At 34.0% G+C, this 18,972-nt stretch overlaps 1 protein-coding gene across 8 annotated transcripts in view; it reads right to left on the reverse strand.

Moving 5' to 3' along the window:
* Positions 1–18,972, reverse strand: part of GRIK2 (glutamate ionotropic receptor kainate type subunit 2) — a 700,667-nt gene that overhangs the window by 386,928 nt on the left and 294,767 nt on the right. For all 8 annotated transcript variants that reach the window (XR_012433589.1, XM_005552268.4, XM_074037392.1 and 5 more), the window contains one exon: positions 15,358–15,531. Coding sequence is in view for 7 of the 8 variants with exons in the window: in XM_005552268.4 (XP_005552325.3) it covers positions 15,358–15,531 (174 nt within the window). In the remaining variant the exon portion in view is untranslated. The remainder of the gene's footprint in view (positions 1–15,357; positions 15,532–18,972) is intronic.

An 18,972-nucleotide genomic window follows, 5' to 3' on the forward strand; every position in this document is an offset into this window, starting at 1 on the left:
AGTGACAGATTGGATTAAGAAAATGTGGCACATATACACCATGGAATACTATGCAGCCATCAAAAAGGATGAGTTTGTGTCCTTTGTAGGAACATGGATGCAGCTGGAAACCATCATTCTTAGCAAACTATCACAAGAACAGAAAACCAAACACCGCATGTTCTCACTCATAGGTGGGAACTGAACAATGAGATCACTTGGACTCAGGAAGGAGAACATCACACACCGGGGCCTATCATGGGGAGGGGGGCGGGGGGAGGGATTGCATTGGGAGTTATACCTGATGTAAATGACGAGTTGATGGGTGCAGCACAGCAACATGGCACAAGTATACATATGTAACAAACCTGCACGTTATGCACATGTACCCTACAACTTAAAGTATAATAATAAATAAATAAATAAATAAATAAATAAATAAATAAAAGAAAGAAACAAGGGCACTAAAGTATGTAGTAATTCTTTGACATTCAACACTACTGAAATTCTCTCAGCTTCTGGAGTCACTTAGTCTAGGTGGCCAAATAGATTGACTAAGTCTTTTTTTCTGAAGGATTGTAAACATATGCTCCCAAAAGTCTGAAATGTTTTTCTCTATTTCCGAAACAAACAAATGAACAAACAGAAAACTGAGTCATTATAGAAATGAGAAACAATTTTTCAGCTTCCAGCTTTTTGTTGGCCCTCACTTCCTTTAAGTTATTACCATCATCTCAAATTCTTCCTGTTTGCAATGAATATCATCTCCTTTTCAAGTCACCTGCTTTTCCAATAGTCCCATTTCTGTGAAAAGCAGTTGAGTCCTCCTAGTCACCTAAGCTGCAAAGCTCTAAGGCCTCTTTTGTCTCCATATTATCCTTCCTCATCTCAAAAAAATCTTCCCATTCGATCATTCCTTTGAGTCCCCTGGGCTCTATACCAGTCCTTATTAATTCAGGCTTGAACTGCAGCTTCCTGCTACTTGCTGGAGTGTCTTAGGCATTCGCACAGAGCCACCAGATATGCCTTCCCGGAAGCAGCACAGAGCAGGAAAAGCACAAGTTATCAAGTTAGAAGGGACTGATCTTAAATGCTCAGCCTCAACCTTACTAATCTAATGTCCTTGAGCAACATACCAAATATATTGGCACCTCAGTTACATCATCTGTAAAGTGAGAAATAATGCTCATCTCACAGCATATTTTTGTGAGACTTAGAGTTAGTGTAAGGCAAACATATGTTTATATAATCACTACAAATTGCATGATATTTAGCAAGGAATGGTAAATGATATTACTTTTATTGCACTCTCCTGTTCTAATGTCTTTTATGGCTTTCCATTATCTTCTTCCTAAATGGCCTTCCTACTCTCATCTATATTTATTAAAATGCTATTTTATGTTTATATTTGAGATTCAGTTTGAGCCCTATCTCCCCCCAACTTCCTTTCCCAATAATATCAAACTGTCAAATTTTTATAACATTTATAGCAGGGTTGTCCTGTACTTGGTGATGCTAAAATAAGAACAGTAAAAATTATTAGTAGTAGTATTTCATATTATTAATTTAGCTCTATGTGAAAAGATAGAAATATCATATTCTCTTTGTATAGAGATTTTTGTTTGTTTGTTTTGTGAGACAGAGTCTCTCTCTGTCACTGAGGCTGGAGTGCAGTTCCATGATCACGGCTCACTGCAGCTTCGACCTCTCAGGATCAAGTGATCTTCCCACCTCAGACTGCCAAAGAGCTGGGACTACATGCATGTGCCACCATGCCAGGCTAATTTTTTCCATTTTGTTTGTAGAAATGGAGTCTCAGGATGTTGCCTGTGCTGATCTTGAACTCCTGAGATCAAGCAGTCCTCTCACCTTGGCCTCCCAAAGTGCTGGGATTATAGGCAGGAGCCACCAAGCCCAGCTTTGGTGTAGGTTTTCATATTGTGAATGGATTCATCTAGTGACTTTTTTTTTTTTATAGTAGATTAAAGTCAACTTTGCACCTTCTCTCTGGTAGCCATGTATATTTGGCTTTACTGAGACTACTCTCTGCTCTGTTTCTTACATTGCAACTATATATACGTATTTATAGACACTGCTCTGTCCTTCCCTCCTTAGTAGTACCCAGGGCTTGAAAGTTGCTAGGAAGAAAGTGGATAAATTTACAAAGGGTCAAAGAAACTCTTAGGAGAAAAACAATCAAGACCACAATCCAGGGTACCTTTGAGGGACTGAGGATGCTCAAGCAGAGTTAGGTGAGAGAACACATTCTCAGCTGAAAGTGAGTACAGTGGAGACCAGGCCTGAGAGTCTCAGAGAAGAGCTGGATCTGGAAATAGCTTTTGACTGATATGGGGGTCCTAACTCAGCCACCATGGGCAGACTCAGAGGTGCCTTTTGTTGTATAAACTGAAGAACCAGATAACTTAAAAAGCTGGAATAGTGGGAGTCCAGGTCAATTTGAGAGTAAATTTGAGCCCTAGTTCTAGTGATGAGTGACCAGACAGGATGTGAGGAGACAATTGGCAAAAACGACCTTCAACACTCAAGGCAATGGAAGAAAGGATGAACAGAGATAACCATTTGACTGCCACATTTTCAGCAGAAATACCAGGACCCCAGGTCTGGCAGTAACTGCAGGACTGTGGTAGCACTTTTTGGAGTACTTCAAACCTGGCAGCAGCTATGAAATTCTCTAACTTGAATTGAGTACATATGTGCTGAGCATCTTACAATGAAACCTGTGGTTCCATCAACCAGCCTCCTCAACCTGATCAAGTTTCTGAGTTTCTTTGACTTATCACAGGAATGTAGAATTTTATCCAAGTCCAGTGAGGTAACTGCAAAGGAAGTGAACTATTCTTCATGTTAATTGGGCACATAACATTCTTAAGTTGTGTCTTTATGTAAAGTTATAGTTATATCCTAAACAAAAAGTAGATACATGCTCATCTAAATGCATTGTTTTCTATATACATTTCTCACTACATGCCAGCATTTTTTTCAATGATTTAAGACTATGTTTCACTTGTCTTATTAAATTGGTAATTCTTCAAGTGCATACATCACGTAATCTATCTATTTACTTATATTTTTCTAATCCTTCACATGATATAATACCATACATTGCACAGAATATATGTTCAGTAAATATTTGGAGAATGAATGAATGAATAGCTATACATAGGAATTTTTTATGAAGGATCGATTTGGTACCATTTCAACATCTATGTCTGTTTAATAACTTTACTTTCCCCTTCTGGTTCAGTTTGGTCACAGGGCATTCTGAAGATTAATGAATAAAATATGTATGAGTTCTTTTAGAAAGGCAAATGAAAGATCAACATAATATTTCCTCTCTGCATAATAAAGCAGGAGAATTCCTAACATCCTTTAGGCAAATTCACCCTAAAACTCTTCATTTCATTTTTGTCTGAAACATTCTTCTGATTTATTAATGTGGATTTAAAAAGTATTGGCCAAGCCTATCTTGGAAATTAGTGCATCAGATTAGATTCTTGACCATTTCTTAGGCCTTTATATCACAAAACTGCATAGGCTACACTTTTAAAAATTTGTCTTTCTAATGTAAATATAATTACTCAGATAGCAGTGTCATTAAAAAAAGCATCAACAATTTGATATTAAACTAGCTATAAGTCGTGTTCATTTATTCAGTTAATCTTACCCAGAGCATTAAGAATACCCATAGCTGCATTCTTATTCAATTGTCACTTTTGTACAAACAGGAATCAAAAGATCCTTTGAGAATGATGAACTGTACTCAGAACATAGTAGCACTTGCACTAAAGCGCAGAAACGGCATTTATCTTGAAGCAAATGGATATCGCTTATAGAGGATCAACTACTGGGCAGACACTGTCTTCAAGTGGTGTCAGAGTTATGTATTTAATCTTTAGAGTGACACTGTGATGTAGGCTGGTTTCATTGAATAGCTAAGGCAACTGAGGCTCAGAAATATTAAACTGTTAGCAAAAGCTTACAAAGGAAGTAATAAGCAGACTGTTTTCAAGAGTTAGGTGATTCTGATTACAAAACTCTTGCTCTCAGATGGAAATAGAATAGATTTAATAGTCTTCTACAACAGGCACAAAAATCCTAAGCAGAAATCCATCCTTTAATTCTGTGCCCAACAAGTCATCTTCTAAACTTAAAAATGAAATGATCTGACACTGAGAAAAAATAAATGACACATACCATTTTCATAAACTTCTAACTAGACTTAAATATCTGTTAAATAGGGATATGTTATTGCAATAGTGCATTTCAAATCATGGTAATTGGGCTCATTTTAAAAAGAAGACTACTGTATTCAAGTTTTAAGCAGATTCTGTATGAAAACTTATGATTGCATCCAACACACACACACACACACACACACACACACACACACACACACGCACACACATGTACACCCTAAGTATCTACTGCAGTGATTTTGTATACAACAGATGACAATTAATGCTGAAAAAATGAATCAATTAATTAAGCTACAAGCACTCTGTCAAATTCTATGCTATAAGTCACGGGGCCTTTAAGAGAAGGCAATAATATAATTATAAAAAGCCAGGTAGGTTTTCAACATTTTATAGGTGAATTCATTATCCCTTTTGATCCTTATGATAACCCACTAAAATTTATTATTTCTATTTGACAAGTGAGGCTCAAAGAGGTTAGGTAACTTGCCTAAAATAACAGCATTAGAGAGGTTTGGGAATGAGATTCAGATGTGGCTTCTGACATCTATGTATGAGTTTAGTCTGTAAGGAAAAGAAATAAGAGGGTTTAGTAGACCAACTAGCTACCATCTTACCCAAAACTGGTGTGAAAATCTCTAAGGTTAAAAATGAAGCACAAAATCTGACAGCACATCTAAAGTGATTTTTTTTCCTGGTTTCTAATTCATCATGCTCAACTTTTTCCTTCAGATGCTTAAGGATCGTTTTATATTTACTTCTGACAAAAGTTTAGGGATCTTTCTTTATATGTATAGCCTGCCTATTCTATGTTTCTGCATCTATAAAATGAGGATGATAACTGCCCCATGATGTCATGAGTTAATAAGGCAGAAACAGCAGTGAAATGTAGTAAACATTAAATACAATTCACAATTAGGTTATTTATATTAGATGCCAAATACAAATAGTAACATTAGCTGGTAGCTAGACTCAGAATTTGTATAAAATCATTGTTTGGGTCACTATTCCTAGGGCCACTGTGCACATCCTAACATCCTTAAAATTCATATTCTTTACATATGCATATACTCTTATTTATAATAACAGAGTTGAGTACTTTTTTGGGTCAATTAGGCAGGAGAAATTCTACATTGGTGAGATCCACAGGTAGGTAATTTAAAACAAAAGAAATGGAAATATCTACTGAGGTATATATTTATATTAAAACATCAGAAGTTGGATTATTGTGCACTATATATAAATTTGATTGTATGCCAAGTTCTTTATTTATTTATGACAGTTTTAGCATCTCTATTTTTAAATAAAATTCTTCTAAAATTGAGCATGACTAAAAAAAGTCACAACGTGTTCATTATAAATCACAGCATGGAAAATTGCTAAATTTCTTACAGACATATTGATTCTAAATTTGATGCAATCTACAGTTAAGTGTGTCATATGTTTTTTAATAAGCATTTTATAGTTTGTAGCTAATATTTAATAATAAAAATATGCCAAAATCAGATACACACAATCGATCCCCTACTTAATGATGGTAAAACTTGTGATTTTTTAAAATTTTATGATGTTGCAAACTTGTGATTTTTTTATTTTATGATGTTGCAAAAGCCATATGCAAAAAGTAGAAATTGTACTTCAAGTACAACTATTCTGTGTTTCACTTTCAGTACAACATTCAATAAATTCCATTAAACATTCAACAATTTGTTTTAAAATAGGCTTTGTGTTAAAGGATTTTGTCCAAATGTAGGTATGTAAGTAATACTTAATGTAAGTACTCCGAACATGTTTAAGGTAGGTGAGGCTAAGCTATGATGTTAGGATGTGAGGTGTATTAAGTGCATTTCTGACTTATGATATTTTCAATTTATGATGGTTTTATAAACATGCAATCCTGTCATAAGTCAAAGAGCATTTGCATACATTGAGTGTACTAAGGCCATGTATTATAAATGCTTATCCTATTAATACTGTGACCAGTGACACTGTCTTTCTAGTAAATGGATAAATATGAGTATAGATAGTATAGTTTAGTACATAAATATAGGTATGAATATGATTAAATAGATAAATATGAATATTGCTTACTATTCACAAAGTGCCTACTATGGTTTGAGTGTACCCCCTTCCAAAATTCATGTTGAAACTTGATCCCCAATAAAACAGAATTAAAAGGTGTGGCTTTTCAGAGGTGATTAAGTCGTCATCACTGCACTAAACACTCACGAAAGAGATTAGCAATCTTATAAAAGAGCTCCAGGCTGAAAGGACCACTCTCTTGCCCTTTGGTTTCTCCCACCATGTGAGGACACAGTGTTCCTCCCCTCCTGAGAATATAACAGGGGGCCGTCTTAGAAGCAGACGGTTGCTTTCACCAGACACCAATCCTGCTAATACCTTGATCTGGGCTTCTTGGCAACCAGAAGTGTGAGTTAAATTTCTGTTTCTTATTAATTATCTAGTCTCAGGTATTCTGTTATAGCAGCACAAACATACTAAGATATTACCTAAGATAATATGAATTTAGATATAAATGAGGGTTATATATTTTTATATATTTATCTCCCTCTTATTTTATATTATTTATACTTACATAAAACCATATATAAATATAAGTATTCAACTAGATGCAAATTTTAAAGACTGAGGTGAAGCCAAAGTATTTTTTATATGGCATTTATTTTAAATTGTTGGGGGGAGGAGCCATAAACAAATTCCAAAAATTATTCATAAAATTGAATATGGGAAAATCTATAGCATTGATAATTACTACCTGTCTACTCCATCTCAGTTCATCCCAAATACAACATATAGCTTAGTTTGTTGTATTTTACCCTGAATGCAAAGTAGTAGCCAGAAAACATATTTTATACATTTTAAAAATAGATCCACCCATCCTTCTATGATGAGAGTGTACTATAGTTATAGTAATAAACTTCCTTAGCCAGAACTTTGCTGTAGTATATTATGAATGTTTGAATAAGATTTCTTATTTGTAGGCCTCAATTCCATCTCTTACTCTCTCTTCTTTAATAATTTCAACCAATATTTGATGATTTTTATTTTGATTTTCTATGTTAAACATAGAATATTTATAATTATCTATTAATTAGCATGAAAAAAGTTATCCCAGATTTATATCCCACTATTTCCCAATCCACTCCTTTAACTTACAACATTGAATATTATGTCAAACTTGCTGTTAACTTCATTCTCAGGTTAGAACCTGAGGGCCTACCCCAGTGAAATAATCCATTCCCTATTATCTTGACCATGTTGTATTTCCTTTACTTTGTGCCCTGTACTTGCTTTCTTAAGTTCAATGCCTTGTTTACCTCAATAACTGGCTTGGTATTTTTGTTTTTCAAGGTCACATTCATTGCTTGTATTAAGTCTACCATGATGCCATAGTCCAGATACAGATGTGGAGTCTTAAATCTTGGAATGCTGTCAGTTCTCAGACTCTGCAAAGTTGGACTTCATACTCTTGTCAGGGCATTGGGCATCACCTCTTCTGAGTGTCTTTGACATTGACTGTCCCTTGAGGGGCCCTCCTTCTTGAACATCACAAATTTCTGTCTAGTTAGACTTCCTCATACCATTGGTGATTCGTCACATCCACATAAAACTATATAGCTATTGAAAGAGTTCAGGACATGCCACCCCAAAATATGCCACTTGTAGGTCAAAATATGCCACTTGTAGGATCATATATATATATACACACATATGATATATCACATGATATATGTATATGATCATATACATATATATGATATATGATATAGTCACATATATATGTATGTGATCCTACAAGTGGCATATTAGATTTATATAATTTTATATTTTTATATAATGTTATATGTACATATCTATCTGCTCACAGTTTGCCACCCCTAAAAGCCTAAATCACTTTTCCTTTGTCTTGTCACTTATCTAAAAATATATCTTTCTTTGTTAAGAGGCTACATAAGCCCACGTTCTAACCACCCTTTGAGCTATTCCCATCTGAGTTCTTCAGTGTGAGTGGGTGCTGCATACAACTATAAACTTCGGTTATTTTTTCATGTTAGTCTTCTGTCAGAGGTCCCAGACAATGAATAAACCTAAGACAGGTAGAGGAAAGGTTTTTTGTTTTTGTTTTTTTCTCCCCTACACTTTTAAATATAAAATAAGAGACTGAAGAAAATTGTGTATAGAAATGTATTTATCCTTTACAAGTTGGTATTGCATAATATTATATCAATGCCTTGAAGATAAATCTTGCTCTTCAGGGTGAAGGGGAAAAAAGTCTCTCTTGATTTACTCTTACTTTTCCCAAATGAAAAGTTCGAAAATTGACTGATAAAAATAACATGACCATTAAGATAATGCTTTACTGCAACTGCCATTTTTCACGTAAAAAACAATTACTTAAAATAGAAATTCCATCTCTATCAATTTTAGGTGCTTAAATGTTGCTTATTTAATCCGTAAATGAGAAAAGGCAATTAGATGAAACATTCTATGTTAATAAAACAATGTAGGTTTTTAGGTCATCTCAATTATTTGTATTTAGATTTAATTTGTAGCTTTAGCGCATCTTAAAAGATTAATAGGCACATAAAATAAAGAAATATAGTGCCATTCTGTTATTCATACTCCATGTCCTTTTACCATTCCATAAATCAAGCACATATAAATGTAAGAAATGTTGTACTTATGACTTCATTACGTACTCTGAAGTATACAAATATTTCTGCCATATTTTATTACATTATGAACCCAAAATGTTTCTTCTGTGGTAACAAAAAGAATAAGGCTAGTAGTTATAATATTCATGTTAATAAATTTTCTGAAATGTTACACATTTTTTGACAAAATACTAAGAAGTTATGTACAATTCCTGGTAAATATATGTGTGTCTCTTTCTATCAAAAATTATCACAGAAAACAATACATTTTAACAAGAATTTTCAGGAAGACAGGAAAGAAGATCCAAAAATACGAAATTAAGAAGCAATCAACATCACATTTTGAACATAACTTTTGTACTAACAAAGATTGTGATGTGATCAGAAAAACAGTTACTATATTCCGATTTTATCAATTCCCTTAGTTCTTTGATGAAATAGAGTTATTGTCTTCATTACCAAATCCTGAGTGCCTGGTATCAAATCCTGTGTGCTGCATACAATACACACAGTATTAAAATTGATTTTTTAAACAGTAGTTAATTCATTAATTCATTATATTGCTACTCTTTATTCTTTTATTTTGGTGATTTAGTGCAATATAAGATGAAGCCAACTTTTTCAAAATGCTTCACCAATTTAAAAAATGTTGAGTTGGTTTGATCCAGTACTTGCCAAAACCTTATATTTATATTCATTTCAAATGAATTAAAGAAAAACAGCTACAATTAATTAAGACAAGCAAATAGCAGCAAAGGTGGGCTTGTAGTTCTAGCAGTAAATGAAAAAACCTGTCTGTTCTGTTCATACGTTATTTCTCTATGGTTCTATTTCTATTGTTTTTTTTTTTTTTGTTTGTTTTGTTTTGTTTTGTTTTGTTTTTTGAGACGGGGTCTTACGCTGGAGTTTAGCTGGGTGAACACTATTCACTGCAGCCTCGACTTCCCAGGTTCAAGTGATTCTCCCACCTCAGCCTCCCAAATAGTTGACTACAGGCCTACCCCACCACACCCAGCTATAAAAGTAAATCTTTATACAGTAACAAATGATTACTTGTGTCACCTTAGTGGATGAGCTGAATTCCTGATGTAAGATGTATGTACAAGATGCTCATTTTTTATTTTAAGATACGCAAATAAAAAAGGAAATTGTAAAGTCTGGAGTCCGTGGTCTGTTGTTATAAAGAAATAACTGTTAGGAGGGCTTTAGAATTAAAATATGTAAAGACTCACCTCTCATAAACATTATCTCTTCCTTTGTAAAAATAATGGAAACTATTCTTCTAACTTACTATACTTTCACTATTTAATCAAAAGTATTTCTAATGGCCAAGTGTAGTGGCTCATACCTGTAATCCCAGCACTTTGGGAAGCCGAGGTGGGCAAATCACTTGAGGTCAGGAGTTGGAGACCAGCCTGGCCAACATGGTGAAAACCCATCTTAACCAAAAATACAAAAATTAGCCAGGTGTGGTGGTGTGTGCCTGTGATCCCTGCTACTCGGAGGCTGAGGCACAAGAATCACTGCAATCGAGGGAGGCAGAGGTTGCAGTGAGCAGAGATCGTGTCACTGCACTCCAACCTGGATGGCAGAGTGAGACTCTGTCTCAAAAAAAAAAAAAAAAAAAAAAAAAAAAAAAAATTCTAAGCTTTTGCCATTGAGACTAGCCTAACTGCATCTTCTAAATGATTAGATATCGTGATAATAAAGTACCAGAGGGTAAATAAAATGCTCTCCAACATATATTTGGGGAAATGAAAGGAACTAGTGATTAGAACATAGATGTAACATGATTAAAATCAATTAACAAATGCATTTATTCAATCAGGCAGTCACTCTCTCATTATGAGCTCTTGTTTTACACCAGACATTAAACTAGGTATAGGGACTTCAGAGATTACAATATCCAGTTCTTGCTTCAAAAGAGCTAACAGTCTATTGAAAAGGTGCTGTAAAAACAAACTAAAGAACTAGAGTTAACTTTTGACATGGAGTTACACATAAAGTGCATAAATAAAGGACCACACATATAAAATATCTGGAGGACTCAATACAAAAGGTAACAGAAGACCTGAAAATTAGAGTATGAGTAGGAATATGCCAATCATTCAAAAAAAGGAAGGTGGTTTAAACAATGAAAGTATCCTCTGCTAGAACAGGTGATACATGATGAGTAATGACACATCAAAGGTGAGATGAGAGGGTGGCTTGGTGGAACAGGGAGTAAGCAAATATGAGGCTAGAGGAGTTGGAAAGAGTCAGATCATAAAAGACTTTTTAGGCTTGGCAAATGAGCTCAAATTACACCTAGTAAATGATGAGAAGCCATGAGCAAAGTTCTGAAAAAAATCATATTAGAAAGAAGGTGAATGTAAGAGAGAGATGTTAAGAGTAGGGCTTCAGTGAGGGGGCTATCACGAAAGCCAGGGGAAAGATCATAACTAAGATAAAGCTCTGGGTTGAAAAGATGAATGTAGTTAAGAAAAATATTGATACAGTAAAATTGACAGTGCTTAATGATTTTTGAGGTGAAAGGAAATGGAGATAGCAGTTGGTGTCCAGGGTTAAACTTCTAAAACAGTAATATCCCTATAGAAACCCAAATGATATAGTCAACAAATATGGTTATTATTGATTTGTGTAATACATTTATATTATCAAGGAAATATGTGGTATTATCTATCAGCACAAGAAAAAAATTATTAATAATTATTACAGGTACATTGGTATGAATATGCATATGCATATTGGAACCACTGGGAAGTATTTCTGGGATATAGCTAGATTGTTTAAAATGTACCCCTAGGTGTTTGTATCTGATTTGATTGTCTTGACCTGAAATTGCTGTAAACTCAATAAATCAATAATAAGTATCACTATCATCAGTCTCTGATTGACAGTGGTTCAAAAGTGAATTCTCATCCTATAGTAGATGTGCTATATAAAGGCAGACGATGTCAAGTCAGAGGACTGGGGAAGATGTTATCTGATTTTGTAGTAAAGAACGGTAGTAACGCTCATTGAAAGGTATCTGCACACCTCCAGGAGCATGAAAAGATGGGAACACAATACAGAATGCATAGTATGGAAAGAGCTTTATAATAAGGGGTTTATGTCTGGGAAGTTCAGAGCACTAACTGGATGGTATTGTGTGGGAATGGAGAAAAGTGAGATATCATGTGTTCAAAGAAACCCTCATGTGTAAAGGAAGAGTGTTGTGCTTTATTTCTTCCTCCTTAACTAGATCAGGCTTGGAAGTACCATGTGAGTTGGTTTCTTGGTTGGGTTTATACCAAGTGAAACTAAAAATTTTACTGAGTTACTAACATTAATATCTTTAATATGATGACCCCAGACTGTAGAGAAAGAAACTACAATGGCAAGAGAAGTGGTTTTGTATTCAGTAGTAATTTAACTGATAAACAGTTATCTCAAAGGCCAATTAAAATCCTAACTCAACTAGAAAAACTCTTATGAATCCAATTTACTGTTTCCTTTTATAGCTCAAACATCAAGAAAGGATGTCAAAGTCTGAGCACTATGATCTTACACAATGGCAAATGATTATGATACTGATAATAACAGGTCTTGTTCCAAGTACTAGAGACTTTGCTGATAATCCCATTTCTTTATGGAACCACAGGGAAAAAAAGAACAAGAGATACATAAACACTGAGATCTCATGAATTGACTGAAGGGAATGTTGCCAATGCCACAATGCCAGGCTATAATTCTTTTTTCTTTTTTTTCTAACTAGAATCCTCTTAATTTACTGACTATATTCATGGTGGAAACAGCCTATTAATTTCTTTTCCTAAACATTTAATGACTTGTGAAAATGCTTACAATTTTAAATGGAAAAGAAAAAGAATACTTACGTAAGACATAAATACGCCTACATTTTAATACAGAACTCAATTGGTTTTATTTTAATAATCATGTGCTATTTTACAATTAAGAACGTTATATAATGAAAATATTTTATGTATATATATTTTTTATCTTGGTATAATGTTATATGATGAAAAAATTTTTAAATATATTAAATTTTCAAAAGGGAAATTGTGAAAACAAAATAGTTTGCATCTATTTTGAAAGAAACCTTTATTTTAATGACAAACTTCGTATCTACTTTATATTTAAGAACTATACCAAAGGGAAGAGTATTGCATGGAAAATTCTTCTAAATAACTCAGAAACCATGGTTTATATACAATGCCCAGGATTTTTAATAGACACATTTTTTCATCAGTCCATTTTTATTTTAACATTTTTCCCCTTCCAAGGAATCATCTGCCAGTTAAACAGGGAAAAACAGAAGAGGAATAGACTCATGCCTAGAAAGAGAGAACCCAAATCTGTAATTCTCCTAATATCCTGTCTCTCTTTCCATATCATAGAGGTTAATTCTCTCCAAGATCTTCTGCCTTGGAAATTAATACATCATTCCTTGTACTTATCTGTCTTTCAATAGTTTACATAAGTCACCACAAATTAGGGATTCATTTCAGGAGATGACATGTAAAGTCACAGAGGGACTCACATAGCTATACAGAGAGTACCAAAGTAAAATTGAAAAATTTTTATGATTCTGATACATAAAGGGGCACACTAGTCCTTGAACTCATTTATCTGTGGAAGTCAATATATAAAAGTGTAAAATTGTCCTAATATCTACTGATTTACTTTTCCTAAAACCATTTAATAATGGTATTGAAAATAAATAATAAGATATTCATCCTGAAATCAAAGAAATGTAAAGAAAGCTATTATAGAAAAAGCATATAAAAATTTTCACATGATCATAACAACAATTTAAAGGATAGTATACATTATAATATTAAAAAATCACATTGTCTAAAGTTTCAAAAGTTTGATGCACCATTTTTAAACTGGTAATAAAATATAACATTTATAATTTTTTCTAGTTTGCTTTTTATTTTAAATCTGGCTCCACTTTGAAGGAAAGTATTTTCATTTTTAGTTATTTAGGTATTTTCCTCTCAATAAAAATTCTCAAATATATTATAAGTTAAAACTACTAGAACTGGTCAACTATCTCTATATGCAATAAAGCAAAATTTCCCTATATTGTTTCTTTTAAAAAAATTCATATGGATATATTTTCAAATTCTAGTAGGTGATTTTTCTCACAAACAGAAAACAAATGTATTTTTTGTTCCATCAGAAAGTTGATGCCTTTAGGCTAACCATTTCTTCTTCACAGTCTCTATGAAGGCTCTCAATTTGTATTACAAAACCTTCTAAGAATAAAAAAATCAAAGTTTCCTTTTATCCCTACAATATCAAAAACATGCTTTGAAGCCCATTGAAGTAATTAGTGGAAAAATTATAACCATAATATAAAAAGCTTTTCTACATGTAAGGATAGAGGACGTTTTTGTTTATAAATTCTCCATTTAGACTAATACTCATTAAAAGCAGATGGTAATTACCTATGAAATGTAAATATCATCCCACTGCTAAGCTATTTCCTTAATTATTGTGATACTTTGGTCTGTAGAAAAATGATTTAATAAGAAAACATCAGGTATTTATGGTTTTTAAAAATAACATGATACATACCTACCTGGTCTGATAAAGCAGCCACTAGCCACATTTGGCTACTACAGAGCAAATATGACTGAAATGTGACTACTCTGAATTAATATGCATGATGTCAAATACATACCATCTTTCAAGGACTTAGTATAAAAAAGAATATCAAATGTCTCAGTCATAATTTTTATATTGATTACTTATTTAAAAATAATATTTTTACATAGTGGCTTAAACAAACTAATAACATTGATTTTTACCTGTCTTTTGGAGGACACGGTATAAGAAAACTTAAAATTATGTATGCCTTGCTATTAGATTTTTATTGTAAGCACTGGTATAAACAATAGCATAAACAGCTAAAGTTGTTTAGCATAAACAATGAAGTTATGGAAGAATATACCCTTCTTTTATAGTTTATGCAATAGTGCATCTTCTAGAGGTTTAAACTGGGACTTGTAAATTACAAATGTGATTATTGATTAGTCTTCAGCCTTAAAGAGTGAGTAAGCTCATGGGAGAATTTTGTGTGTTCTGTGTGACATAAGTCATTTATATAACACCAGATATCAGAAATCATCATGTTGAAGAGTATTCATATATTGATAGGTGAGATCAGAAGGATAACTATCAGATTAATGTCTTCTTTTCAGTCTCTCATTTCTTCCATGTAGGGAACTAACTTTATAGAAATTCCTATGTTGTAGTACCCTGGTGATAATTGTAACGGCTTTTGAGACACTTGGATGGAAGTGTAAGTTTTTCATACAAAATTGATATTTAAAATTGTTAATAAAATTATTTGCGTTGTAGCTCTGAGATTGTGCTTTTAATATCAAACAATTAAACTGAAGTTTGGACCCAGAAGTTAATATGTATGCAATACTATTTAGAAACACACAAACTGATCTTTAAGTGGGTATTCATACCGTCATAAATCCATCCAGCAAACCTGAATCGGGTTTCGGAGGTGCCTGCAATCGTTCCATTGACCACTTTTCAATGATGGAGGAAACTTGGGTATTTTCTGTATTTAATATTCTGAACCCTGTCATATTAACACCACTGTATCGGTACGGCTCAACGTCAAGAGCAAAGAGGTCCTGAAAGACAAATGTTATTGTGTTGTTATTATCGACAGAGTATCTTCACAGGCATGTATTATTGAAATAGTCACTTACTTTTGGTTCCCTTAGGTCACTTAACACCATCGTGTCAAGTGATGTTACACATCAGAAATCACCAAGATTCAAATAGACTGTCCTGATGCTTTGGCATTGCAGAGATATATGCTCTGGATGTAAAAATCTATGTATATATTTTATTCTAAATCTACCAGTGAAACAATGGGCTCTTATTAACTTACATCTAAGATTTGCAATAGTTTTCTGTGTTTAGGATAGCTTGCCCTTATTTTATGTATTAATATTTTACTTTAATTTTTTCTGTGCCCTGCTTCCTCACCTGGTTATTTCTGTTTTTAAAATTTTGTTTTGTCAGTGTTTCTTTGTTTGATTGCTGTTTTTAGAAAGCAAGTCACAAAATACGGCTTCTAACTAATGAAAACTATATGAAAGGTGTGGAAAAAATGTTTAGAAGGCTAGCCTTTTTGGTCACAGAAACAATGCAGTTCCTTCATTTCATGTCTCACACCTAGGAACTTCACCATAAGTTCCCAATAAACACTTTATGTCTGTTGCCGTTTCTAGTCTGTATATAGGGAATGCTCTGCTCTGCCCTTTAGTTTTCCCAGGAGATATGAGGCCAAAGCTATCATGGGAATGGATGCCATCATGAAAACATGCAGCATGTGGAGTTTTGCCCTCTTTCTAGTTGGCATAGCTAACCCTCAGAACTTACAGACAATATTGAGAATCAAGGCAAGATTAATGCCATTGGTTCTGGGAACAGCTTGCCTCAGACTCATACAGCTACACAGGCTAGATAACAGGAATACAATTCAATGGAGAGCAGCTGGCATTGGCCTGAACTGTGGTCTGTGCTATGAAAAACATAGGAATCTTTAGGTTTTTATTTTTTAATGTTTACAATCTAGCCAAGGAGATAGGATATATTCAAGAGGTGAATAAATAAAGCACGGCAATATATGCTAAGTGGTAGAAGAGTAGAAATCATAAGTGTAAAAGAAGTCAGAAGCAACACAGGTCATTTTCAATTTTTATGGTCAAGAAAAACTTCACAGAGCAGATACGATCTTAGCTGTGATGAGGCTCAGAACATGCTACCCCCAAATGTTGTACTTGGCTATAGGAAATTGAGAAGACACAGAAGCAGGAAGGTCACTCTGGGACTTTATCCCACCTTTCTCCCCTGAAGTGGACCATAAAAGAATTCTCTGACCTACCTCCACAGAAAGGAGGTTATAAGTCTCTCATTCTGGAGGGATCCAACTCTATACCTGTAGGTCATGAAGAATCTGAACAAATTGGCCTTGCTAAGTTTTCTGGATTTATTGCCATTAGATCACAGCCTCCCTTTGTCCAATAATTTTCCTACATAGCTGACTACTCTTTATTAAACCAAAGCAAAAAAAAAAAAAAAAAAAAAAAAAACAGCTAGATTTTCCAATTTCTTTGAGTCTTCATTTCTGATGGCTTTTGTGTCACATAAAATTTATATTAAATAAATGTTTATGTGTTTCTCTTGTTAACCTGTCTTTTGTTTAGAGATCTCAGCCCTGAACCTCAGGATGTGTAAGGAAAAGAAATCTTTTCTACCCTACAGTTGCCATTAAAGAAAGACTGGGCTATTGATTGGCAAAAAGAGAATTCAAAGTATGAGTGGAGACACAAAAATTAGAAGACATAAAACCTATTCAGTTCAGCTCATCAGAACATCAGTTCAGCTATAAATGAGAATTCCTAAAGGAGAATAGTAGCAAAAGGAAATGGGAAAGTTTGATTAGGATCACAGTATAAAAGGCTTTCAAATGTAGGCCTATGAGTTCTATGTATCCTAAACTAGTTGTTTCGTTTATTTTCCTTATTGAGAGGTACTTTTGATTTCCCCAAAATCTCATGCTTATGCTGAGGCTGAGTTGTAACAGCACTGAAATATCATTTGCTGATGAGGGAATGCTCTCACTTCCTCTCCACCCCCAACACTAAGCTTCTTACAAGCTGCAAAAAGTTGTCTGCTAGGAAGTAAGATAGAGACATGCCAGAGCCAGCTTTGCTATTTAAAAGTAAAATACATCCTACTGCATGAATAATCTCCTTTGGAAGTAAGAGTTGTCATCACAGGAAGCTGTTGCAATCAATTAAATTTTAATAATCTGATCTGGCAGCTTCAAGACTCCTGGAAGCAAGGAGACTAACTGGAAGAATTTCAAGTTAATGGAGAAAACATTGGTTAGACTGGTTATTATGGGAATGGAGAAGATAGATGCTAGAGACAGTACAAAGGAAAAATCAGTAAAATATTGTTAGTGACACAAGAGTCAATAAAAGTGGAAATTTTTAAGATAATCAAAAGAGGGGTCAATTCAGAGGACACTGAAGTTTAAATATTTTGAAATTATCTAATGGCACAACAATTAAAATTGTTTTACAGTATACAGTAATTCATGAATATTACATAGAACATTTAGAGCTCATTCAAACAAAGATGATAACTGAGGCTCTAAATACAAACCAGTTCTGAAGAAAATAATTGAAGAGAAAATAAGATTGGATGAAGCCCAAACTTGGAGATACTCTCATATTTGGGACATGCGGAAGAAAGAATTAGTAGAGACAGCTGTTTTACAGAGAAAGAAAGGTCAGGATAATGTATTGATAAAGAAATGGAGCTAACAGTAAGTTTGATATAGGCTAAAATCAGATTTTCACACAAAATAAGGGGAAATTGTGTGGTGGGTATGTGAAAACAAAATATAAAGGTAACATTCAATTTGCTGATGGCAAATTAAAGCATACTGACTTTTAAGGAAGTCTAACAAAACATAGGCAAAAGCAGATTAGAAAAGTTAATCTACTGAAAGGACAGCTTCAGTACATCTGATTTTCAAAAAGTGAATAGAGCTGAGATAACATAAGAATTTGTGCTTTTCTTTTCTCTTTTTTTTTTTTTTTTTTTTTTGATGGAGTCTAGCTCTGTCGCCCAGGCTAGAGTGCAGTGGCACAACTTTGGCTCACTGCAACCTCCGCCTCCCAGGTCAATCAATTCTCCTGTCTTAGCTTCCTGAGTAGCTGTGACTACAGGCATCCATCACCAAGCCTGGCTAATTTTTGTATTTTTAGTAGAGATGGGGTTTCACCATATTGGTCAGGCTGGTCTCGAACTCCTGACTTCAGGGGAATCTCCTGCCTCGGCCTACCAAAGTGCTGGGATTATAGGTGTGAGCCACTGTGCCCGGCTGAATTTGTGCTTTTCTAAAGCACTGATTTCTCAGGAAACTAATTTCAAGATCCATTATGTTCTGAAAGTTCTCTAAAGCAACATAAAAATAAGACATGCAATATTTTGAATTGATATCTGAAATGATATTATTTCAAAATCATCAACTTCTATTAAGAGCTATC

The sequence above is a fragment of the Macaca fascicularis genome, chromosome 4 (assembly GCF_037993035.2).
Source record: "Macaca fascicularis isolate 582-1 chromosome 4, T2T-MFA8v1.1".
Lineage (NCBI taxonomy): Eukaryota > Metazoa > Chordata > Mammalia > Primates > Cercopithecidae > Macaca > Macaca fascicularis.